Genomic DNA, 27502 nt, shown 5'->3' with positions numbered 1-27502 from the left:
AATCATGATCAGTTTCTTTATTTACAGAACAGCTGAATTAGAAATATATCACATAACTTAAAAACACAAGTTCCTGATATGAACACACTTTGTACAGCGGCGACAGTGGTACATTAACTCGTTCACATGTACATGGAAGACATTTACAAATCGTATGAAATATTTACAAGTGATATGCGACTGTACAATAATCATAAACATTTGTCTTTTCCCGTAGTTATGTTTGCTTTCTTTTTGATTTGGAATGAAATCACAGCATTCTGGTTACTTTGTGCTTTGATCACCTGTTCATTGTTACCTGTTTTGTGAGTTTGTTTCATCGTCGCTGTAAGAAATATTCCAATTATATCACGGAGTGAAACTGGCTGGATACATTGTACCCATGGAGGGATGGAACCTGCTTGTTCCGAGCGATGAGAGAAGGCTTAGATAATGCTATCCTTCAGCCTTCGCTAATCGCTTATATCTATGTTCTCCCAAATCAACCGGCGAATAATTCACATATAGAATAAGGAAAGTAATAACAATAAAACATAATTTTACTTGTCAATTTCATAAATATTTCAATAATCAACAAATAGTCAATAAAAACCTAAGGTATCAGTTCTCTCGTTGTGTTGCAAACAGAGCATTTCTTCTGTATTTTATATATTACTGATAACAAAATCAAAACAAAGGCCATATAATCATACTCAAACTGTCTTTCCAATTTAATCTGTGGTCAATTTCTGCACGTAACAGCCATTATTGATGAAAGACATGTCCCCCAAATGAAGCCGTCGCTGACTTTTCGATGACGACAGGAAGTGTAACATATCGGTGTGTGGAGCTTTGCAGTCACAATGTGAAGGTCGTCAGGGGTGACAACCGTCCACCATAGTTGAGTCAGGGCTCTTGAGTTTATCCGGGGACATGTATGGGTGGTATCGGTTGTACATGCCTAGGTGATGATGAGGGCTGGGAGAGTGTTCCGAGGGGACAGATGCACTTGGTTGGGTCATCTCCCTCACAGGAGGATACCCATTCACGCCCGTGAGACCCGGATGGAAAGCGACCGCTGGAAACGGTGCGTTAGAGTTTGCAAGTCCCAGAAAGCCTCCATAGAATGTATAAAACGGCCTGCTGGCTGTGTAGAAGGACGAGTTCATCATAGTGGAGCAGATAGGACGCCAGATTGACCAGGTGGGGGACGGGAACACGCCATTCTTTTCTACAGACGACGAGTCATCTAAAAAGTAAAGAGTTTGTTACTGTATTGTGAAAATGCAATCAGCATCGTTAACGTTACTATTGACAGAAAATTACATTTATTTCACAGTTATCCCATTGTGATTTCTTTTAATACGGATATCCTGTTTATGGTCTGGACTTTATGTTTGTAGTGTATACTTCCGTTTGAGGGCAGTAAAAACATGTCGTTTTTATCCATGCTTTTAGGGAGTATGGCACTACGTGCTGATAGAAGTTTAATGTAGACATCATTTCTGTTATGTCGCGGGTGTCAACGGATAACCTGTTTAAAGTGTGATTCTCGTGCCACTCGATAATAACACATAGGACTGAATCAGCGTTAAGAAAACATATTAAAAGTAATTTATCGTTTTTGAACTGGATTAAGCGGTATTTCCTGTGTGTGCTCATTTGACGTAAACATTCTTAATATTCTGAAGAAGAATATTCAAGACGTTTCATGGAAAACTTTTTTACTCTTAGTCAGGGTACCTTTTAGCCCTTCAAAACCACTTTTACGTTTTGGTAAGAGACTAAATAGGCCCTGAAACGTCGTCACGAAACATGACAGTTGTTATTTATAATAATGTTCGTGTTATTATGTGTTTTCAACTCCTGAATAACTGACAGGAATATTGTTTATTTATCTTAAACATGAGGCATGTTCTCGAGTAAGCCGAACTTGATTATCAACACCGAGCAAACTAACTATCAAAATCGGGGCAAATATTTCAGATTTTCTCATGTTTTGACTGGTCAATATATCCCTGTGTGATTACGACAAATGCAATCACAATAAAAAAATGCAAATATTAAGATGCTCCAAAGAAAGAAACGACAGGCTGTATTATATTTACGGAATGAGTGTTTTGATAAATGTGTTTGATCGTTATCAACTTAATACTTAAATACTGATCTAGACACCATTAAACTTCAAAGACTATCCAGAACATTGACTGCTTCCGTATTGCGTGCCGCACTGACTGAAGAAGTCCGCCCAACACCTGACTATTCCTGAACAGGTAGGTTACACAACCAGTTCTATCCCCTGCCCAACAGTCCAACATAAAATGTCATTGTCTAACGCTTTATAGAACAATGGTGCCTTTATAAGGCTCTGGATTCCAATACTATGAATGAGAGTCGGATCGGCCTCCTTATCCGGGCACGGGACACTGAGAGAGCATTCTACTTGTCAATGGTCATGCAAAGTAAGTATGTGGAAGATTCGGAAAACAAAGACAATTCATAGCCTGGTATATAAAAACAAAACTGATACACCGCTTCTGTGAGTGACACATAAATGCTTGGATAAAAAGAATTAGTTCGGCTGTGTTTGTCACATGTCATTTGTAACCCTTTGTTACACCGAGATGAGGGACTTTTGGAGAAACTCAATAGCACACTATGAATTAGTGATAATGGAGCTGGCAAATGAGCCAAATGATGGCAGATATGGCCTTGCCATCGAGCTGTGCTATCGGAGAGTATATCGCGTGTAGCACACAGGGAATTCCCTTAGTCTTAACGCGTCCTTTGTAAAAGAACCTGGCTATTTCTCAGACAAGCATTCAAATATCTTGCTCCTCGTTTACGATTACAACTGAGGGCGTCGGCATCACGCAAGGAATACATTTAATATAACCGCCAGTGTGTTGCTTTTGACCAAGATGACAAACGGATGAGACCTACTTAACGACCACCAGGCCCCTTTACGACAAGGGTCAGTCCACGTGACCTCTCGAGAGACCACCAGGAGGACATACGTACAGGTGTTGCTTTATCTCACCTTGCCATCAAAACTACTGACAGAACTGATTCTAATAGTTCGTAAGGTATGGGTCAAGGATCATTTCTTTGCCCCCTGTTATTTTGTATTGCAGTTCTTATCAGGCTATGTTAGTATTCATGTGGCCGGGTGCGCACTCGCACACCACGCAGTATGAAAAGACTTACAGAAACAATTTTGTGATCACCACAAAGCAATTATTGATAGTAAAGCTTAGAACAATACCACTAATGTTTGATCGCACATCATCATTCAGTGGAAGGCTAAACGCGGTAATAATGTCATTAAAAATATTCACTGTTAAATTTAGATCTTACTAAAAAACAACAACTGTTTTCTAAGGTTTGAAGATGCAATGATCAGCAAGGAAAGTGTACGGCTATAGGAAGCTATAAGAAGATTACCCCAATGTGAACTATCAACCTATCCTAGCTGGTACAACACGCAGCCCGAACTATGAAGAATATCGTGTTTATAGGGGTCAGGAGAGGCTACATGGACTTAATGGTGGGTGGGGAGTTGGTAACCTCTGCTTATTCGGACAGTTCACGTGAATGGCAAAACACATGCAATAAGTGCATTAACGACACGGGAGTGTTGGTCCGGGAGCCACACCTTCACCGAGCATTTGACAGCTGATTGTCCGTATCAGCAGTGCCACACTATCACGCCATTGTTCATGTGATCATTCTTCACAATGATACTCGAGTGCTATACACTATTTATGGGCTTACACTCCTGGACAAATTTACCATCATTATCGTTGTAGTGGAAAATAGTATGCGAAGATCCTATAAAATCACTACGTATTTTTCCTTACCTTATGTAAGGGGTCTACATACCATGTAGTATAATGTTCTTGAGTTTTTGTTGAACATACCGATTTTATTATGCATCCACATAAAATTGTTATACAACATGATATATATACACACACACATATACACACACACACACACAGACACACAGACACACACACATATATTTGATTTATATTACACTTGATATACATGTTCTTATGTAAGTAAACGTATACTTGTCAGAGCTAAGTTGTCGTCTTGCATCACTTAGGTATATGTACATTTTTGTACGTATGACTTATTAATGATTTCCCCTATATTCAACTATGTTTTCTTCGTGTCACTGATATTGCTGTGCACATGGTCCAACCTATACGCACTCCTACACTAACAGCGCTGTGTAATATCACGGTTACACAATATCAAAATGTCTGGCGCGATACTGTTGAATACTACTGATATCACAATAACGATTACTGTAAGTTTTAATGTTCTATTTTTACCCACAACAGAAAGCACACGGAATGCCAAACGAATCTGTTTCACTCTGCAATGACATTGAAGTGAGTTAACATCGTTTCATTTTCATAATGAACAGTACATATGGATATTTTGAGGTGGTGCAGTTATAATATTAATACCCAGTCTCACTTCGAGGAGATATTCCTCCAAATATTCAAGCCCTTTTCCCCTCTCTTTTAGGTTCTTATTTAGATGGTGTAAAACAGTACTTGTGTTCTCATGGAATATCAGGCACTGTTTTTTTTCATTCTAAGGGAGTTCAACTATGCCACAATGAGGAGGAAGCTATTCTAAGATTTTATCGGACGCATATTTTCAGTGACGATATAACCACACTCCAGTGGCGCGATATACCCGTGAAGATCCGGGGTAGAATAGGCATTCAGCAACGCATAAAAGTGTAACGGGATCGGGTGGTCAGACTCGCTGACTTGGTTGACACATGTCATCGGTTCCAACAGATGTGCAGATCGATGCTCATGCTGTTGATCACTGGGTTGTCAGGACCAGACTCTATTGTTTACAGACAGCCGCCATATAGCTGGAATATTGCTGAGTGCGACGTAAAGTTAAACTTCCTCACTCACTCACTCACTACGCTTAATCTCTGAAAATGTAATAATGTTGAAAGAAACAACTGATTCCATTTCAATTGAAAAAGGAGAACCATTTAGATGGAAGACTGAACATGACGAAAGTCTAGAATTGGTTCAATTATGTCCATAGTATCTACAGATCTAGGCGGTGGTGTAAGCATGAAGGTTGTTGAGAGACTGTGCCTTACCCTTGGCTAGAAGGTATTCCCTCTGTTTGAGCATCACCTCTTCCAGCTCGGCGTCGGTGTAGGAACGGATGGGGGAGCGGGCGTAAGTGTGGTTGTGGAGGAGGCTTTCCATGCTCTCTCGGAAGATAGGGCTGGAACAACGAACAAATATATACAACATGCCCCTAACAGAGTGTTTCTTTTGTGATGACTAGGATGGTGTGTTTACAGCGGGTTCGAAACACATATTTTATTTGTAATACTGATAGAATGTAGCTGAAAACGGTAAGAAAAGATCTCACTCTCTAACTAGATTTACCGTTCAGTCAGACAGACATAGCTGCTACTATCTCCACCAAATAGAATTAGAGGTGATGAGTAGCCCAGTGGTTAAAGCGTTCTCCGTCACGTAGAAGACCATGTTTTATTCCCAAAATGCGGACAATGCATGAAGCTCATTTTTGCCGTCCATCGTCGTGATATTGCTGAAATATTGCTAGAAGCTACTCGCGTTTAGCCATCCGCTCACTAGATTATCTTGTTATTTAAAAACTCCCAGATCAAACAGCTCTCTAAAAATATACAAGCTATAGTTCGTCCGGATTGCGAATTTCCTTTAATCAGCTCCCCCGCATCTTATTTCTAAACGACGGTGAATATATTACATTTCTAAAACTGATTAGAACAGGATTTTCGAAATGTTAAAAAAATGTTTCAATTCGATTTGCATCTTAAGTTGCCTTGTAAGATTATGATCCAGATTGCAGTCGCACCACGACAGACAGATCACCAATGCCTCATTCAATTTTAACTCAATACACATCCCAAAAAGCAGACTTGCTTACTTAATTACACACATTCGTTGTCAGCATTTGGTCGATGGGATCATTGCAAATACAAGCTAGTGGCATTACTTATCTAAGTATATGTGCAAGAATACATATAATTAACATTGCATGAACTAGACTGGAGAGAAAAGGACGAGGATATATGAAAAAGATATCGTAATATTTCCATATGAGGCTTTTATAAATCTTTTATGACCGATTCATAAATATATGGTAGAACATATGTCTACAGAGCTCAACAACCAAGACAGGTTGCCCATAGTAATATCGCTGATACAAAGCTATGTTCTCACTTCAGTCGAAACGCGTTCTCGTCAAGCTTTTTTCAGTTTGTTTCAATATGTCTTTTATCAAAGCTGGCCTTATATATCATATATCAAAATTCGAAGCAATATAAATATCAAGCAGTTCCATTTTCCGGACCAGCTTTCTCTCCACGAGCATCGCCGACATCCATTTCAGATATGTTTTTTTATATAAAATATTCCCAATTCCCGGTGTGTATTTGTGAAGAGAAATAAATTACAAGCACGTCGCCAGTGAACATAATCTTGACAAGAAAATAACAATTCGGAAGAAAGATCGCAAATCCCCTACTTTTACATTCACTTTCAAACACCGTCTTCGTCTCTCTATTTGCATTTCCAATGTGGCGTCCGCCTTTATCGCTTCTCATATCGCTCATCCTGTATCTTGGCGTTAGTTATGGAACGGCTCCATGCTGTAATTCCTAATAGTAAGTATATAGATAAAGACCAGATGACTCTTATTACCGTCACTTATCGTGTCTTGTTTAAAAGCAGACAAGCTGTCTGTAGATTATCACCTCTTGTCAATGTCACATCACATCCGACACAATTGCCAAGCGACGGCGTATTCCTGTGTTTATCACAATTTCACCATTTCGCCAATATTTTGCATAATAACATTTTGCGTGAAAAAATATAGGATCGGTTTTAACTAAACACCCCTCCTGTCAAAATGTGCAAATGTGTGTGGTATGTTATTACACATGAATATGAGTTATGGACACAAATCGTGATGCGGCGAGTCGGCGGTAATTTTTGGACAACGAAACTAAATACATTACTGCGTATAGTATATAAGATACTCTGTTGTTTCACGGATAGGGCGGACAAGAGGACACAAGGGTGGGAAATACAGTTATTCCGGCCTCCTTAAAATAATGTTCATCCCTGAAAGAGGAATGTGTTCGACAGCAAGTTTCTGACAGTGCATGAAAGTATCATGTATAAATGAGAGTTTGCGTAAGATACAATACACAACGAGTTTACCTTTCAAATTCCGTCAGTCGAGTCGAGTCTCGAAATCCTTTAGCAAATGGGTTGCTGTCGATCTTCAGTTTTGTGATCTGAAAAGTATAAAAACCTTAAGGTAATATTTTATATCTGCAAATAAACTGACACTGGTAAAATATCAATTCTTAATGCTGATACTTTCTTCATAAACGCTCTCATTTGAAATAATAATTTCCCCTAGGAATCAGTGATAAACTGATGACGCATTTACTCAGTAATTCACTAGAGTTAAACCCGCAATGTCCGGACACTCAGCAAATCGGACGAACGTTGAACGAACGTTTGTGAAGACAAATATAATCATTCCTACGCCCACTCTAATTGTTACTATTTCGCCATCTGGAACATTTCGTGGGAACAGCGTTGTCCGGTTTAGCAAGGTTTCGTTGTATGTAAGAAAGGTTTGTGCATGATAACTTTTATGTTATATTTTCATTCATAGAATTTTTAATGTAATGGGTAAATCAATAACAACTGTTGTATTTACAAATGTAAAGTTATATGTCGTTGCTAGGCAACGTCAGAATATGGACAACTCACCAGCTGGTTCTGATAGGCCGTGACTGCAATAAAGACACACTCAGGAAACACGAAAGTCCTGAACTCCTCGGCATCGAGACTCGTGAGAGAAGGCTGACTGGGCGTGGCATCCCGCTTCTTCACTATATGGATGCGGGGCTGGTATTTGTGCATCGAGTTTAAGATAATCTGAAAATATATTTTGAAAATATTTGATTATATTCATGCTTATCATCTTATTAAATGCTTATTGACATGTAGGAATCATTAATATGCTTTAACTTAATGTTTTAAAATTAAATGAAACACATATCAAAGTTTACACTACATTTTAATGCGTTGAAATGTGATTTTCGTATTAGAATATTTGTGCGCAGCATATTTCATTAATTGTAAAAGAAAAGATGAAGGGGAAATCACAAATAAGTATTTCAGCTTTTAAAGCCACCCATTCTTGCTCAGTGAATCTTAGAAGCATTGCAGACGAATGTATGTGAACAAACGTTTTGTAGAAAACAGCATTTCAATATATTTGTTTCATATATATATTCACATTTTGCTATAGTCTATGTGTGTTCATAGCAGTAAATAAATAAAAATCATTGTTACATTGATATTAACAAATTCAGATAAATTAAAAACATTAATTAACAACAGTCATTTCTATTATTTTCTCTTAACAGATTAAACAACAAGACTGCATGCTAAACGTGAAATCGCAACTACAAATTGATTAGGTTCAATTAACGCTTTCACCTACATGCCCATTTTTATCCAGCATGTTATTTGTGAGTTTCAGCTTCTCGAAGGAGACTGTCTGCTTTTGAAGCTGGTCGCCAGTGAACGGAGAGTCGGGATGGACATAAAACCTAGTGGGGAGAGGGGGGTCAGCTTTCCCCGCCACTAGCCAAGATGACCGGTGATAGGCGTATCGATAGCGCTTGTTGTCCACTGGGACGATGTCCATCAACACGATGTACTTCGTGTCCGGCTCCAGACCAGTGAACGACACCCGCAACGTCGGAAACATGCGCCTGAAACGGACAACACATTTACAATAAGACAATTTTATACAAATTCACTCACTTGGGCGGAGTACAAATTGTTCAGAAAAAATATAAAGCTAAAACAAACCAGAACCAATAAGGATAATAGTGATTAGAGTGATTAATAAGTTCTATATAATGCCGTATGCGGAATATGATCTACGTGAGAAGGGCAGCACAGACAAGGAACCGAACCTGATAAAATAGACGCGTATTTCACAAACGGTTTATATGATGTGATAAAACTATTTAAATATCTAGAGAACTTATTTCTGCCTGAAGACTTTATTTCATAGAATGGAATGGCGTAATCGTTTCGACAAACCGTTCATTTATCAAACGCAAGTCGCTGGTTTCAGAAAGTGTAACATTCATGTCGTATACTATAGGATTGTAGATGTGTAATGAACCATAGGTTTTCGGTTCCGCGTTAACCATGAACCTTCACTGAATATTCACGATTAAACGCCATCTGTTGATTGATTTCTCTGCATTGACTTATTCTTATCTCAAACCAAATCCCTGAAAGCTACAAATTATCTTTGAAATCTATTTATTCTAGAAATTTCATTTTTTTGTAGCAGAATGGTATTAATAAATGCCATTTACATTTCTGTTTTGTATCTAGTGTTAAATATGCGGTAGTAGTTTCAATAATAATGCACCATCGATTCTGAAACGTCCTTCAAGGAGATAATATCACTGTAATCTTCTTGCGTTTTTCACCTTTTCCAAGTTCGTATTGTCAAATTATTCTCTGAATCATACTTAAATATCCTTTCCCTGTCAAACAGATAAATCAGTTTGCAACAAAAAATCATTCAAATCTCCAGAAAAATCCAAACAGCATATATCCACAACCGTCTATCAATCAAAACGTTGCACTCAGTGTTTACTGCGAAAAGAGAGCCTGAAAATAATCACACACAGATTGAAAATCAAGTTCATATTACGATATCAAAAACCCAATAAATAATTCCAAGTATCTTGCCACGAGGCACACCCCTTAATAGCGGAGGGGGGTTAATACAGATCTCCCCAAGCCCTCTCATCCCTACGTGGATTTTGTTCCACCCTCTTCCCAGATAAACAATGTGTTAGATAGACTAAATCATCTGGCACGTTGACGCCGAGATCTACCGCCCCGCAGGGTAAAACTTCCCAGAATGGGTGATACATATTTCTCAATGCACTTAACAGATCTTAATCCAGTAATCAAAGATCATCTCACAGACAAGTGTGGGTAAAATTCCATGCACGCGATACATGACGGATATTACGACCCGCTGTGATGTATGATGTTTTAGAGATACATTATATCAGAGCTATATTTACCGCCTGTCGCCGCTCTGAGAAATGTATTTCAAAACCATGGAACGAATAAAAATACATATACAACTCTCGGTAGATTTATCCTACCGAAACGAATGATGTGTCCTGTTGCTGCAGAAGGAAACAGCGCGTGAATTATAGCCGCTTTTTGGTGAATGTTTGAAGCGTCGAAATAATCTATACGTGTTCACAACGTGGTAATGTTTTTATTTTGTTCTTCTACAATATATGTTTTAAAGAGATACGGTTTCTTTCTATACTTAGCTATCTCCATCAATATAGCAATGTCACTGTGCGTAGGTAGCGGTTAAAAAATGGACGTATCAGACAGAAAATTAGAAATGAAATCTAAAACAGTGTACATAATTATTTCAGCGCATCATGTTTTACGCGCTGTGTACTTCACGAGTACCACGGTTAATTTTGAAAAAATGTATCATTTATTAAAGGAAATATTTATTCTGTTTGATTTAATATAGATATCTTGAGACGTTTGTCGTTGCGTTGGTTTTTATCTAAAATTATGTTACGCAGTCTGTTAGGTCTATATTAAATCGCTTTGCAGAAAGTGGTTAAAAAGTGGTAGGAATATTGAAAGTCGGTTGTTATGACACGTCGTGACATCGTGTGTACGACCATTTCTTTTTGCACTATACGGTTTTGTCTCTGGACGTGAAGTTGGTGAAGTTCATACAGAAACACACTGCGATGTTCGCCAACAACTAACAGCAAATGAGGTTTGAAATCGATCTATTCTGCCTGTAATCGGCACATCTTTCGGTCATTACATCTTTGGCGTTTGAAGCATCCTTGTTCGTTTCCGTGTTGACGGAACAAATTCCGCATTTTAGATTGATCCTCGTCAGCGATGTAGTGATAAGCGAGCCATGGGCGGCAAGTTCTGATTTTAATTCAGTTGTTGTCAATTTATGGCAATGGAAAGGGCAGCCGCGCGCGTTACAGCCATGTCGGACCAGTGAAATCATAATGGTCTTTGTCATATCATAATAAAAGGATAACGAATGAGAGTGATAAAAGTACGATTACACACCAACATCAACAGCCTCCAAAGGAGAACGGTCGGCGAAGTCGTCATGGAGACGTGGCCCCATCAGGGCAGGCACGTTGGACGGTCCGGGAGGGACGATGGCACAAGTAGGCACAGCAATTTACACTTTGATATTGATTTTTACACTCGACAAAGACGCGACCCTCAAATTGATATAAGATTGCTGATAAAATTCTATATTCTCCGGATAATACATCCATTATCGGTTTGTTTGCAGGGACTTCCCAAAAGCGACCCTATGACTATGCGGCTTATGAGGTACGATGCTATTTCGGCAGGAACTGCCAGAGAGATTTATACCATCAGCTTCCAGTGCCAGAAAACCCAATAATCGCAGAGCATGCCGTCACTGAAGCATCGAGGGAAAAGAGAAAAACTCCGATAGCGAGGTCTACTTACATCAAAAATCAGCTGTCGAGTTTTTGTTATTTGGATTAACGCTTCAAGATTGTTCAGAACCAAATCATATTCCCGAAAAGCATCGTGACATATGTCTCGAGCGGTTTTAATTGGATTCTTTGAGGTATATTTACATTAAAAAATATATTACCAAAGAGCTATTCAGGGTTTGGGGCTGAAGGAGGTTTTGTGGTTAAAACAACGGGACGTTCGTGTGACCATCCATGACATAACGGAAATATCATACCTACTCCCTCATTCACATTTACGTTGTCTCGTACCAACAACTAACTATTTCCTGAAGGTGTTTTTCTCACACAAATTATGGACACAGCACCGGGAAAAAGAAAACACTGGAATTTAAACAAAAGTAAACTGTTTAAATTAACTTATTAAAATGTTACCAGACCAAAAAAAGTCGTCAAACCACTTCAAACGTAAGGAACACAAACACCATACCCTTATGCAATAATCTAGTTGTATAGTTGTATTGTAGTTGTATTATCAAATCTATCACCATTTCACGTTGGATCCACTTTACTCACTATCGAAAATACGAATACACACACACACACACACACACACACACACACACACACATATATATATATATATATATATATATATATACTGAACAGCAAAAGAAACGCAGGTTTGAAAAAATGTAACATCTCATAAAAGAAAGCGTTCATGTATGGCTTCTGTTTAAAAACTTGATAAAGAAATAGTTGCGTTTCTATTGCTGTTCAGTATATATTTTCCTTTGCCCGACGATTTATTACAATTCATCTGAAGATGTAGTCTGAAATTAGTTTTTCTCCGTTTTGTCTACGGAGCTGATGAACTAGCCGACGGTAGATTTATTCCCTTTAAGCATGTTAACCATTCATGACTCAGCTTGGCGGAACCTCGCCCCCTTGTCCTAGTACTGAGATGCGACATCGTAAGCCATGATGTAACCTGTTCTGCTATAATGACTTCTACAACGATTCACGTGCGTGTCTCACAAAAGGAGCACGCAGATCTGATCACCCTGTATCAGCCCATCAATGATGATGCCTTAATAGTCAGTCTCCTATTACAATCAAGTATCTGGTCACGTGATAACTACAACACCCCTATTGGAAGACTTGACCCCAGTTTTATTCAGTTCGCGAAATGACGTCTCTCAGATTTGGCTAATGTTCACCATCAAGAAAATAACGCCGTCGATCTATTTACTCGGTCGGGATCAATAGGGAATTACTAGGGGTTGTTTCGGTGCTTCAGCCTACCCGTATTGAAAACAAAATTGAGCAGGAAACATAAAAAGAAACGGTAGAACTATCGCGATTTTTAAAGGAATCACTGATGTAACACTATACGTCTAATACCCGCAGATATGCGTCGTCCAATTATTTACTGTAATCATCTGAAAATTAAACTTTAATTGCGGAATCATTGGCTCGGCTCGCTCCCAACCACGCCGCTGGCTCGTCGAAAGTCGTCAACGAGAAGCGTAATAAACTAAGATTAATAGCCTCGACTCTGCGCAGCCCCATCCGTGGAAAGTAGGGTTAGGCAAGGGTGGCTTTTGAAACCCTGTCCGTTCACAAGGATCGTATACTGGCCTTGCGTGTAGGCTGGCTTTCAAGCCTGAAGATTTACGGTCTACCACTGTCTAATGACGCTCGTATTTTTTGCACCGCTTCGACGGGTAAAAATTAGTCGGAGGTCGAATTTCAAGGTGTAGATGTTGAAACATATCATTATTTGCCCAATCTAAGCCTTCAACCAACTTCAAAACTGAGCAATTTTCCGGCCGGTCTTCACAGGTGCAAGAACCATGGTTGGTGCTTAATTGTCACCGATGTTATCAGCCAGGGTTAAATGCAAGTTTACCAGGTAGAAGAGGTGCGTATGCTTATTTCACCTTGTGCTAGAGTCTAATATCATTTAAATAACACGTATTTCATAATAACAGACCGCGCAAAGCCAGCCAGTTTGCCAGCGTCGAGTACCGTCTTTGACTCTACCCGTTAATATGAGGGAAAAGATTTGACATAGGATCAGGGTTCGCACATTCGGTAATCTCAGCTAAAGCAGACCACAACGCTAAGTTATGGTTCACATAAGCCAAGGGGTAGATCGAATTCCCCCTCACCTGTCCCTGGGTAGGCTGTTGTCTGTTCTGAGAGGTATAAGGTCTCTGATAAACGCCTTCCCCTGCCCCAGACCCCGAGAACGACATCATCCATCTAACATGACTCTGACCCCTGGGACTCCACCCGCTAAATCTTTCCTCTTGGTGAATTTATACTGTATCTTTAAAATTAAATTAGAAATTGAAACTACGTGCCAGCTCATTGAAAACACGCTACACTACTATTATCGCCCTTTCTTCGTCAAATAATGTTATCTTGGATGTGTATATGGTTTGGCAGGTCGAAGATTAAAATTTGATAACATCTCTTGAATTATCAAATTACATATGCGAATATTCAGTGCGCGGAAGACAAAACTACCACAGCTATCGTATTGGCCGAATCAGATCTGAGAATTTACAACCGAGACGCAGTAGTTCTTAAAGATGCCACTTAAATAAACTAGTGATTTTATATATTTGGAGAAAAAAATATACCGAAATTTCCCCATTTTCAAGACTAATCATTCTTCAAGCCTGGAATCACGAACCTGTCATCGGACGTTTTAAACGGCGAGTGTTTATGTGTATATCTATCGTTAAAAAGCTGTCTAAATGATGTTAACCTTATCTGTACATTGAGCTCTTCATAAACAGATAACCTTGGGCAGCCTGACATCCAAACATCCTGTCTACACTCAGCTGATGCTGTCATTACATACGCAGTATACCACTCTCACAAAGAATGGGGCGTGATAGCAAAGGCGAGGTGAGACCAGGGGTGGCTGCAACAAAGCCCGGAGAGGGTGCGGTGATGTGTGGGGTGGTGTTAGGGTTAAGGTCAAATGCTGGGAAGAAGCGTTAGATATGCAAATTGGACTGCAGTGGATGTGTTCTGGTCGGTTGTGTGGACAAAAGATGGCAAGCCTAAAGCTTAGTCAATGAATGTATATAAATCTGATGGTAACAAATAAATCCATTTTACGACAGGGACATTGATGAGGTGGTCGGATAAAGTGAGGTTCGACCTAGATCTGCGCGTATGGTGAAGTTAAAGGCTAGGTGAGGTGGCTCGTAGTGCGAGGTTAGGCTGTGTGGATATGAATGAGGAGGATGGAATCAAGGGTTGGTGTTAGTGGGTCGAAACGTAAGATCTGCTCCTCCTTTGACAAGGGTTGCGCAGTGGTATGAAGGGAAGCAGATCGCTGTGCCGAGCTACTTCGTTTGGTTTTCTAGCGAACAATTATGGTTCAAATCAAAGATTCGACGCTGTAACCAGTAGACCTCCCCGCCGCCCCTGACAACTGTAGAACGTTCTACGTTGTCCAATGCCGTGAATACGACCATGCCTTGTTCGCCGAGGAAAATGTAAACTATATTTACTCCACAAGTTGCTGTTTAATGTCTACGACAATCAAATTAGTAGAGCAGCGAGGCGGTTAATACGTGTCGGTGTCAGACAGAGAGGAGGGGGATGTGGGCTGGGGGTAGCCTACACAGTCGACACTTTAATACGATGAGCTGACATGGAACATTTCACTTGTGTATACAATCATAGGACGTGTCGTTAGGGTTACCATGTTGTGAACGGCGTATAGCCTTGGAGATAAGATAGCGTCAGACCCCTCGCCACCATCAGGGATGCGTCAAGGTTCTTGCTTCGGTTTGCCTCTCTCTGAGTTAGGAAACTCCACTGCAGCCATACGTAACTAACTATATGTGTACATCGCATTCAACGACACTCCGTTCTAAAACGTAATATAAAATTAGATCATATCTTTGTTTTATCGGTTTGAATCAGTGTGGTAATTCTCGACCGTTGCCGAATTCCGATGTAGGTCGCCATTTTGTACTTAATGACTCCGCCTTCAGGGTCATTTGAAGCTGTTGGACTGACATATGCTGCTCAACAGGAGTTAAGGATTACCTATTTCTTTCTTATGACGATTGTTCATGTGTTCCGTCTATGACATGACAGAATCGGATGTTCTTTACAATTTATTGAGTACTTCAAAGACAGATTCAATACGTTCATGAACATTCTCTGCGAAATTCCAGTTACAGTTTAAAATTGTACTATGAAAGAACTGGTTGTCCTATGTTACGTTTGGTAGTTCCACGACGGATTAAATATTGTTTTATGAAAGAATCGAGTGTTCTTTAAGTTATGTAGAGTATCTCCATGACATATTTCTTACAGTATTATGACGATGATTATAAAATGTATTAGGTATTATGTAAGTACGTGATGCAGTTTGAGTTTACCACAGTGCGGATTTTGAAATCTATTAATGGACGTTGTATAACTTTGGTCTCTTGATCAGTAACAAGGGATCAGCAGAGGAATAAATAGTTGCAAAAAGCATCTAAAAACATTGTCTAAAAGGTATGCCTGAGACATGCGTATTGCAGTAATGCAGAGCTACACAAGTGAACTGTTACACATTACCCAACGTCTTACCCGCGTTCGTAATATTTCAAATATAAAGAGGGGGGTAGAAGTCCATGTCACACAGCAACTCGTATATCAGAGTCTTAGACGATCAATATAAACCGTATACAACTGCGACACTGCCGAAGACCAAACCCAATCGTAGTACTTCTTCAATATCTGCAGAAGATTAGGAAGGTAAGCGTGAAACTAGACTTACACTTTGTCTCTGAATATATATATATAATTTGGATTGTAACAAAGAAATAAATTAAAATTGAAAAGGAGCCCCAGGGAGACCCAAGAGGGCTTTAGGGCTTTAGCATTGCAGGGAGGGCAAGGTTGTAGGGAAAATAATAATTATGGTTCAGGGATTGTGAGACAGACTATCGTGAACCTGAAGACATACGCTAGATGGTCCTTCTTGCAGATTCAGCATATCTAGGATAGCCCCCAGTCCCTACTCAACACTCATCTTTCGCTTAACCTTTCCTCCTACGTTACCGTAGTCTATATCGCAAATCTTCCTACAACTCTCTGAATTCTGATACCTTTTAATTAAATGGCGTCAAACAATTACTCCTCGCTATCCTCCTCAGATTAAAGGCGTCTTGCTGTAATGGTGGGCTAAATGGACCCGGTGTGGCCTTTCCCTGCATCGTCTCCCCTAGGGAACCTCTACCCACATCCCAAACACATTGCCCACGGGGTGAGTTATGGCTTCATGACCCCTACTGAAGTCCAAACCATGGCGCCATCTTGAGGCATTATGGCCGGCGATCTACCCTTCTTCATCGTTAACGACCAGAGATTTGGATGTTAATTAATGACAGGGCAGGTCATCTTAGAGGCCTGTTGGGTTTACACATGCTAATGCCTTGCCACGCATGCTCAAACGCGCGTGCTTCCACTTAGGTGACAAAATGGCGACTAGTTGTCGTCTGCTCTCCTGGATGTCTCCTCTTTACGACTTCACGGGAATTTAACGAAGGCTGTTAACTACTCTCGGACGTGGGTTTGAAAGAAATACAGATAGTGATAACCTACGACTGATTGTCTATGGGAAAACATAGATTCGTCACCTAATGAAGCGAGTCTTCAGGAAAACATGATAATGTCTCTGTTGCCTCCTCTTGGACTGGAGATAATGTTGTGTGACTCTTCACATTAAGATTGTCCTGGCTCCTTTTACCCTGCATCTCAGTTGATAAACGGGGTAATTGTCATCCAGGCCCGGTATCACCCACCCTGCTATCATGGAGTTGTACAAAGGCTAACAAACGACCATTCGTTAAAGTTTGTTTTCATTTCACGATTACGATAATTGCCTTTCAAACGAGATATACAACTTTACTATATAAACTTTGAAGATATAATATGACTATTCGTGTTCCAGTACTGACTCGGGGACAGAAGGAAGGGATCCGGCAACTGAAGAAATTAAATGATTACATGATAGCATCTTTCCAAAATGTTCGTTCAGTGAAATACATGCGTTCTCTTAATGACCGGAGACCGTTTAACAAGACGTTCTCTTGAACATCGATTAACGCCTAGCCTCTGAATTCTAATATTTTCATAGTAACAAATAGACGCATTTGAGTTGAAAAACGAGCACAAGGGAGGCCGTAGACTGAACCTAAGGAAATCTAGACTTGCTACAGTTAGAGTTTTGCAGGGAGGGCTAGACAGTATGGAAAAAAAATGTGGTTCAGGGTCTGTGAGGCAGATTAAACTGAACATGGCGACGAGTTTCCAGTGAGTTGCCAATGATAAATATACTTTCTGTTTATGTAATTGTAAGACTATTACAAACATTTTATCCAATTTCTCCACGATTATTTCATTTACACGGTAACTCCACTAATCAAGACAATGGGACCCTGCCAATTCGAACTGCCTGATTAAAACATCTAGAGTTGCAATTTTCCTGTTTTACGAAATAAGGCTACGGAACAATGGATTTGGTACACTCCCGATTTCCAGACCGGATTAACCAGACCGGATTAACCAGACCGGATTAACCAAACCGGATTAGCCATGTGTCGCTGTATTATGAACATAGTACCCGGATGATATATTCTGACAAATAATAACTGTTTGACGGCGGAAATAAAATGCAGTGAAGAATCAAACAAAGAGTTTTGAGTTACCGGAAACAATTTTGCTCTCCAGATGCCCCCGTTAAACTCTTCATGCCGTTTAACTGTGGTTTAAAACATTTTTGCCAGCATTAAACGTGTGAACTCAAACTCCGTTAAGAAAATTCAAACAATGGAAAAAATGGAACGACACTGTGTAATTGAGCAAAACGAAACTGAAATCAACCTCTCCAATCGATGAAATGAGTAATCTACTTGAACCTTTTTGTTCAGATCGAAAAAGACAAAATTGGGTGTTATTTTTTCAAATGAATTTTAATTGCAGTTGGACTTGTTTTCAGAGCACGTAACACCATATCACACTTCACTAACCTCTCCCTAAGAGGGCCTGTTTTCCGACCACGCTTTAACCGAGCCATTGTTTCATTTCTAATTAAAAGTACTGTATTATCATCAGTTATTAATATTATTATGGTCAAAGAATTAACGACATGTGAGCAAGGCAGAGTTGCTGTGGCAGTCCGACGTCGCCTCGGCTCGACAAGGTAATGACTATAGAAGGCTGTTATTCACTGAAATTTACATATCATTTAACGCAATTCTCGTGACGACTAATGGATTAAAATGAGCAGAAACTCGCAATTTTTAAATCAGCGCTGGTGAAAGCTATAGTTAGTGCTATCACATCCGCGCCTTCTTCGCGCCAGATCTCAAGAAAATTACACGTCTATTCCAAGACCTTCTCGATCACAGTTCTAAACTAATGGGCCTTGCCTCGGCCTTGCTTTAGGCAACGTGTACCATCTTGGAATTAACTTAAGAGATTTGTTTATGTTTCACGTGTTAAAGGTCCTTAAGACTCCCGATATCTGGGAGGGACATTTATCATGAGTATGATGATACCAGTGTTACCACCACCACAATTATATAGCGCCCCATGATTTTGACCCTCGTTCATGCTTATACAGTCTTTCGCCAAACGGCTAATCCATGACTGTAGCTTGGGTTAATTACCTTTTTAACTCCGTTCATTTGTTACCGTTGATGACGTTGTAACAAAGGCTTCAGGACAACGACGACACATGGGGTCGCACACGTTATCTGCTAGTTCAATGGTTTCATTTTCTATTTGTTTTCTCTTCACACGTTTCAGATACTAACACGCTGTGAAACCCTTCGTCGTTTGCTCTGCCGTTTAACCGGGGTGAAAATTGGTGTTTGTTTTGAAAGCTTACATCCAAGTGAAGTCCCTGCAGGGAGCTTAGACCAACACACGTCATCCATGACACACAACACACGTCAATGTGTGTCACTCCACTACCACCGAGTTAGACCATCAGGAAAATTACCTGTCATCGTGGACAAAGACAGGTTAGAGTGAGAAAATAGTCGTTAACAGGGGCTAGTTAGACAGACATCCCTTAAACTATTGTCAATGACCCCAGGGGACAAACCCCAACACCAAACCTCTCCCCCGTCCAGATCGCCGGGAGGGAAAGTCTGGTTAAATATGTCCGACCCCAACTGCTTGGGTCAGTTATTGTCTTTAAGTACAGTCCTTTCCAGCCATCAGCTGAGCAGACTTTCTCAAGTGGACGATCGTTTCAATTTGTTCAGCTCAAGACTAATTCAGTCATTAGATCGAAAGTCAGTAAGTGTTGTCCCTAGAGACCTCGCTTCACTATGTGCCTGGGCTATCATTTGCTGGTTAGAAGCTCAGCGGGATTCGTCACATGATGGTCGATTTGATAACGCGGTGTGCGAATAAATATACAAACGCTGTGAGCGGTAATTTGTTTACAAACGTAATTAAACTGTTAATATTCCGCATTATTTCGTCATCAAAATTCCATAGATGCTGTGTTTATTTAGGTTCGGTAATATCACACTATTTGATAGCACCCACATTGCTGGGAAATTCTACCATGGCATAAAGTCGTGTCGGGGAAGTCGTAATTATGTACACGTCGCCAGCCGTTCTCGTAATATTATCAAGCCGATATAGATTAGGACATCAATTTGTCTGGAGGCAACTTTTTGCCTGTTAGTTGCAGAGCCGTACAGGGATCTACTGTACTCGTCGTGTCAAGTATTCCCCAGCTGATATGACTGTACATAACGGGTCTGTTTACAGCACCATTGTGTCTTTGTTACAGTGTCGAGACGAGAGTTTATATATAAGTCAGGGAAAATAAACTTTTTTATTGGCACACAACTAGTTAGTTGAGACGAATTGGAACATAATGGGTCACTGTTTCCTGTGCTGATATAAATATGCTGATTTTCGTCTTGCGAGGGAGATTGTGTTTCTCTACTGGCTTTTCAATATGCCATGTATATGTTAATACTGTGTCTCATTATAGCAAGTAACCACCTTTATTTATTTAATCTCAATATCTTCTTAATGTTAGAAATCTCTCTGTCCACAGATGCGGCGATTCAGTAATCGTTCTTCCACAAAGACAACGTTGCAAGTATTCACGTACTCTCTCTCCCTCTCATAGCTTTATCACATCTCTCTCTCATTACAATTCTAAACTCTCACTGTTGTCCCATGTTGGTCTCTAGAGAATCATAAACTATTTTTGCTTCTTTCACCTCATATTGCCACCTTTATCTCACTCTCTACCCTATTTTCACCTAAGCCTTCTCCATCTATAGACGCTATATTGGCGGTAAACATCGACACATGCATACAGTACTTGCTGACCAATCTTTGGGAGGGCCAACAAGAATTAATCCGAAATGGCCCAGATAAAGATGGCTACTCAATGACGAGCTGTGGTCAGCTGATTTACTGCCAGGGTATAAAGTGGCCAATGCCTGGAGCAGGTCATCACATAGATCCTGTGACCATTCATCGGTAACAAGTACTCTTCCAAAGATAAACACGCCATATTGTATTTCCCAATTTAACCATCCCATAATCTGTCAGCATTAAATGCAAGATGTCATAGAGAGATTATGAGGGTGAAAAAGTTCGGATTTCTTTTAACACAAAAGGCGATGATGTGCCCTAGTCAGGGATACCCTTCTGTTCTTCTATACACACTTAACAATAAAATGGTCAATTAAACTATGATGTTTCACCCGTAAAGTCAAATACCAGTGTAAATGTCCCACCGCCAGTTAACCCAGGATCTGTGAAACTTAGAATGACGCAAATTGGCGATGCTAAATTCTCCAAAATCTCATCCCCGTGTAAGGATTCAGAGCGAATATCTTGTCTGCATTAATGCACCGGGTCACCTTAAAAACCAGCATAATTTATTGGTCATCCGAGAGTTTAATGTGAGGATTCAAACAGGGATACCCTCAGAGAGGGCTAAACGTTCTGTTAGCCCTCAATCCGAGAAAACTACACCGTGACAACGCGTACACCATTGTTGCTCGGGATTACCGCGTTCATGGTGTTACTGATGCCGGTTTACAACTGGGATAGACATGGTTTACATATTGCTCCTGTTGTTAGACAGTGTCCGGCGGAGGTATATATGATACAAAGATAGGGGGAGATTATGACTCCCGACTTTTACAGCAGTTAAGAAACAGTAAGGAAAGTATCTGAAGGAAGGAAAAATTGTATATTGTCAAACACATATCTGTTTCACTGTTGATCTTCTGTGTGTATGCCAGTTTGCTCATCATGTTTTAACGGCGAGTAATTAACCACTCACTCACTCGCTGAGCCAGTCTGTGAGTCTTTCAGCCAGGTTTGGTGCCTTGCTGTGTACGTATGTGTGAACGATGGAACTGTTCTTTGTATGTAGAGACTCTCTGGTTTCAGAGTACTTTTTAAAGTAATAATGAGAATATCGTGAGATAATAATAAGAAACGTCAGATTTATTTTCATTACTAAGGGTATTTCAACCATTTTTCTAACACCACAATAGATGACATATTTTCTTCCAAACGTTCACCCCTAATTCTCACCATCTTTGTATGATCTTATGTATTCCTTAAGTCTTGATGTTTGTACCTTTTCATAACCAGCACACATGCAAAGCTGAATATATATTTTCAAAAAATCTTGAAATAGCATTTTTTATGACCCGTCTATGTAACTGCATGTGTGATCTGACTGCAATAAGCTACAACTGACAACTCACTCACCCTTACTTCATAACTGAATTTGTTTTGAACTGTCTTCAGTCTCTTGGTGACTGTGCTGTATCTGTTCAGGTGTGCGCACATGCTTAATGGAATAGTTAGGGATAGTAACTGTAGTACAGTGAGGAAGTATAACAACATATTGATGAACAAATTCTTAATTACATTGAGAGCGACGTTTTGGTTTAGGTTCTAAACAAGTTTCGAGCAAGTTATTTCGATCAGATATATTGTTATCCTTCCTTTGTGCTCCAATTTCTAAATGCCCCTGTAAGAGGAAGTTGGAGAACAATTGCCTACCTTCCGCTCTTTGTAATGATCATCTCGGTGCCGAGGTCATGGAACTTGTCCCAGAGTTCCTTGGTCTCCAGTCTACAGTGGACGTTCTCGAGTTCCTTGCTGCCGGTAGATGTCATGGTGGTCTGCTCCACCCTCTCCTTCTTGATGACCTTGATGTCTGATGGAGAAGATGCTCGGACATCGTTGGTCTCGACCACACGTTCTGGATATACAGATGGACATGCTGTATATTCATTCATATATTGGATTACAGAGACACATAGACAATCTTATGGACTGGGGCACATACAGGGACACGTGTATAGTAATGTTCACTGAAACATGCACATACATGTACACAGACACATGCACGGAAATGTATACACACACATCCACAAACAGACTCATGAACAAACAGATACATCTTAAAAGAGACACATCCACAGACACATGCACAAACACTCATGCACAGAGACAGCCACAGACTCATGCAGAAACACACGTCACCTGACCCATCCCCAGACACATCCATAAACACTCTTGCACAGACAGATGCAAATGCACATCCATAAACATACACATCCACAAACACACATGCACAGACACATCCATAAACAGACATATCAACAGACACGTCCACACTCATGTACAAACCTATATGCAAGCATTCAGAAACAGATTCATGTACATACACATGTGCAGACACATGCACAAACAGACTCATGCACACATACACAGACTCATGCATAAACACATGCAGACACATGCAGAAACAGACCCATGTACAAACAGATACATGTACAGACCAATGTACAAACAGACACATCCGCAAACAGACACATGCACGCCCAGACTCATCCACATTCAGACCCATTCACAAACAGACTCATGTACAGACAGATGTACAATTTGACACCTCCATACAGATACATCCACTAACATACAGATACATCCACTAACATACACGTAGGCACATTTACGAATACATACAGAAACACACATTCATAAACATATATCCACATTCATGCAAAAACATACACAGACACATGTTCAAATATACAGATACATGCACAAACCTTTATACCTATGTATGCACAAACACACACACATACATGTGCAAACATACTCAGAGATGCACAAACATATATAGACACATACAGAATCATATTTACAAAGACTCGCGACATCAATTTCACAAAGGAAAGTAAATACGCTCTCTCTCTCTCTCTCTCTCTCTCTCTCTCTCTCACACACACACACACACACACATACACGCTCGCACGCACGTACATACACAGAGGCATACCGTAGATGACTGTAACACACAACCATGGGCACAGAAACGTCCTCACATTCGTCTACACGGAAGTATTACTATACGCAGAAACAATGATGTGCATACGAAGGGGTGTACAATGTTTGCACTGTTCATAAATGACTTGATGTGCCCCTCTTCCACACAAATGTTCATGCCTTTTAGAACTCTTTTCCAAGACGTTTTGATTTGCACAAAGCCAATTATTCCTAAACAATATGAAGTCCGCCAGTATGTGTGGGGTTACTTAACGTAAACGCGTGCGTTTGTAAAAGAAGTGACAGTAAAGCACATCCCAGGAAGTATGAAACTTGTAAGATTAACAGACAAGCGGATTTTGTATCTCTCCTCGAATTTTCCCTTTACTTCATGTTTCGAACTGACATCGCTAGACTTGCATAGCTGCGCTCAGGGTTTCGGTTTCATAAAATTTAAATGTCAAGTCAGAGTGCAGAACTGCATGCCTCAATTTCATCTTGACTTGTAAACAATGATAGTATTGAGGGTATTAACCATTACGTTACAATTGCTTAGAAACAGACCGCTGCACTGTCATTCTCCTTTCTGTAGTTGCTATGGAGAATCAAAGCGGAGGACAGAAAAGGGAACATCCAGGAGACGTATCTGTGACATTGGGTATATCATACCAAAGTATGATATGATATTTGAAAGTTATATTTTAGAGCGGATTAATATAAAGGATTATGTGAAAATAGGGGACTTTTTATTTCTTTGGATAGAATGTAATAATCTTAATGTTGTATATTATCAAGTTGGAAATATGTATCATGATGTTATACATATATCATTATATCTATTTTCGTGACGTAATTGTTTGAATAAATCATGACGTTTATAGAAGGTGTATTTACTGCTGAATATTTACAACCGGACTCACAATGGTAGCTTTAAGTTCTATGAATAAGTACCTTTATCTTACATCAGTACTGACTTCAAGAAAGCCTACTCCCGTACTCCCCTATTCGTTTTACGATGTGGGCAATTTGTAGTTAAGCATGTGTACATATGTTTTAATGCCATAAATAGTTAAAATCGTCACTGACGTTGTCGGGGGAAACATCTTTTACAGAAGAAATTATGTTGCACAGCGCTATTTGAAAAAAACAACAATTCACAATATGGCTAATACTCTTAGAAATAACTGGACACAATAGGGGGGAATTATAATTGTATTACCACTTGATACTCTCTCTATGTCAGCAGAAGCCGGAAAACCAAGTTCTATGGATTGTCAACTTCTTCATTACCATGGGTGCGACGTTTCGGTGTAGTACCAACATCGTCATCGAGCAAGTGCTCGATAATGGTGTTAGTACATGCGCTTGCTCGATAATGGTGTTAGTATCTACACCGAAACGTCGCACCCAATACAATAAAAAAGTTGACTATCCATACAACTTTGGGTTTTTTTGTCATCTATACCTTTTCAAAAATGCCTTTCAAAGAAGAAGCAAAGTTGCCTTTTCCGAATATAGTTTGGACACAGTCACTGAAAACCCGTGTATTATAAACAAAGACAAGTTGTTGATGTACACTAAGGAAGTTAGCATTGAGAAAGAATTGGATGAATTATACACCAACATGAATAATACATTATCAGTTAAAAATATCGACAACATTTCCAAACACTGATTTAGTTTGCGATTTTACACGACCATGACATTTTTCAATTTTCATTAAAACACATTGTTTTGTTATCTTGATAGAAACACGTTTGCGATATGTAAACAAACGTGAAATACTGAATGTCGAAGAAAGAAGACAACAAGTCTCAATTTTCCGCCATGGCAGATGGCATTCAGAATTACATCTTAAAACACTATCAGTTATAAATAACGACTACTTTTCCAAACACTAGCTCAGCAATTTTGCACGATGAATTCAATTTTTATTAAATTAAATTTTCATGGAAATATATTCTGTTATTATTATGAATTATTATCTGTTAACACACGTTTGGGATATGTAAACATTGGCGAAATATTGAATGTCAAAGACAGAAAATAACCAGTCTCAGTTTCCGCCATAGCAGATGGCATTCTTCGTTCAAGGTGAAATGTCTGTGCAAATTACATGAATGGGTGAACGACAATCAGTGGTCACCTGGCGATTACGTAAGCCTGTGCTAACCGGCTGCACTTCGTACAGTGATAACATCACTTTAAAGTATCTCCTTTCTATATTGTAACGTTTCCATGTTGAAGGGATAATATCGTCACACGGTTTTCTTTAAAAATATACCAAACGATTCTCCAAACACCCATTACGACCAATACACTTCGGTAAACAGCAGGGGTGTGATAAGGAGAGAAAAAACTAGGGCTTAGAACAAGCCAAAAAATCAAAAGAAACTTGAAACACCAGCTTGCAGTGAGTTAACAATCCGGCGACTGTATCATCCGACGCCATGTATAACAAGTTTGGCAAGTGAGACAGTAATAATATTTGCCTCCCAGGAAATGCGTTTCATTTTACACTTCTTCCTCACAGTCGGAAAATATTGCCTTGTGTAAATATAGACTAAAAGTTGGGACTGTGTACGAAAAAGAAACATATAATAAATGTATTTCATACTTTTTGATCAAAATCATTCTTGGCGTATTTAGTTTTGACATGCATGTAATATGAATTGCTGACGATAAAATGAATCGTGCGTAGTTTATTTGTTATTTGTATTGTGTAGCGTTGTGATTAGTCACAATTGACGAATATTCATGACAGCGCTTAACATTGAAACAGGAGATTAACATGTCTTAATATTGCAGGATATTAATAAACAAAATGAGATAATCAACCACACAATTTCACGTTTGAATATTATTTTTTGTACGATTTTTCTATCCTCGTATTGACTAAATATGACTAGTTATTAATTTGGTACATAGTCTCAAAACTATACACGAGACTTATAACTCTAAATATTGTTCCTTTTCCCTTAAAAAGTATAAACATGGCCGAAACATTTTTGCACATACTTAGATCTTATGAAACTGATAATCTGTGCACTCGTTATTTTATATGCATGTTAGACCATACTTTTTGCACGGTTTTTTTTAATGCACATATATGGTAGTGAGGGACTTTAACGCATAAATAAATAGAACGGAAAGTTGAATTAACAAACGTACCTAATGGTGAAATTTGAACCTTGCTTTCAGGAATAACTTTATCAGTGTCGTCTGCTTCCGTGGAGCCGATGATAGCTGCTATAGAAAACGCCGTGGCTTTAGACGATAGCTGTGGCTTTACACTTGGGGGAGAATTCGGCAGTGCATCTTTCTGTCTGTCCATACTTTCAGGTGTCCGTGGATTTTCTGAGACACTCATTCTCACACGGTCGTGCTTTTTACAATCAGACTGCGGCGCATGAGGAGTCGGGTTTCGTCTAGCAGACGACACTTGTGTCTGACAACGCAAAAGGCAAGCTGTTCAAACGCGAGGTTCGTCTCTTCAGACAAGACACTGACAATTTGTCCCACAGTGGT

At 39.6% G+C, this 27502-nt stretch overlaps 1 protein-coding gene across 1 annotated transcript; it reads right to left on the bottom strand.

Moving 5' to 3' along the window:
• LOC137258220 (T-box transcription factor TBX20-like) lies at nt 1-27502 on the bottom strand. Its single transcript, XM_067795813.1, has 7 exons — nt 27146-27502; nt 22703-22904; nt 8551-8824; nt 7812-7979; nt 7248-7324; nt 5126-5256; nt 1-1228 (listed from the first exon to the last, which is right to left on the bottom strand). Exons 1-7 carry the CDS (start codon nt 27342-27344, stop codon nt 855-857), a joined length of 1425 nt encoding a protein of 474 aa, XP_067651914.1. The 5' UTR covers nt 27345-27502; the 3' UTR covers nt 1-854.

This window comes from Haliotis asinina, chromosome 12 (assembly GCF_037392515.1).
Source record: "Haliotis asinina isolate JCU_RB_2024 chromosome 12, JCU_Hal_asi_v2, whole genome shotgun sequence".
In the NCBI taxonomy this organism is placed as follows: Eukaryota; Metazoa; Mollusca; class Gastropoda; order Lepetellida; family Haliotidae; genus Haliotis; species Haliotis asinina.
This window is presented reverse-complemented; position numbering and strand designations above follow the sequence as displayed.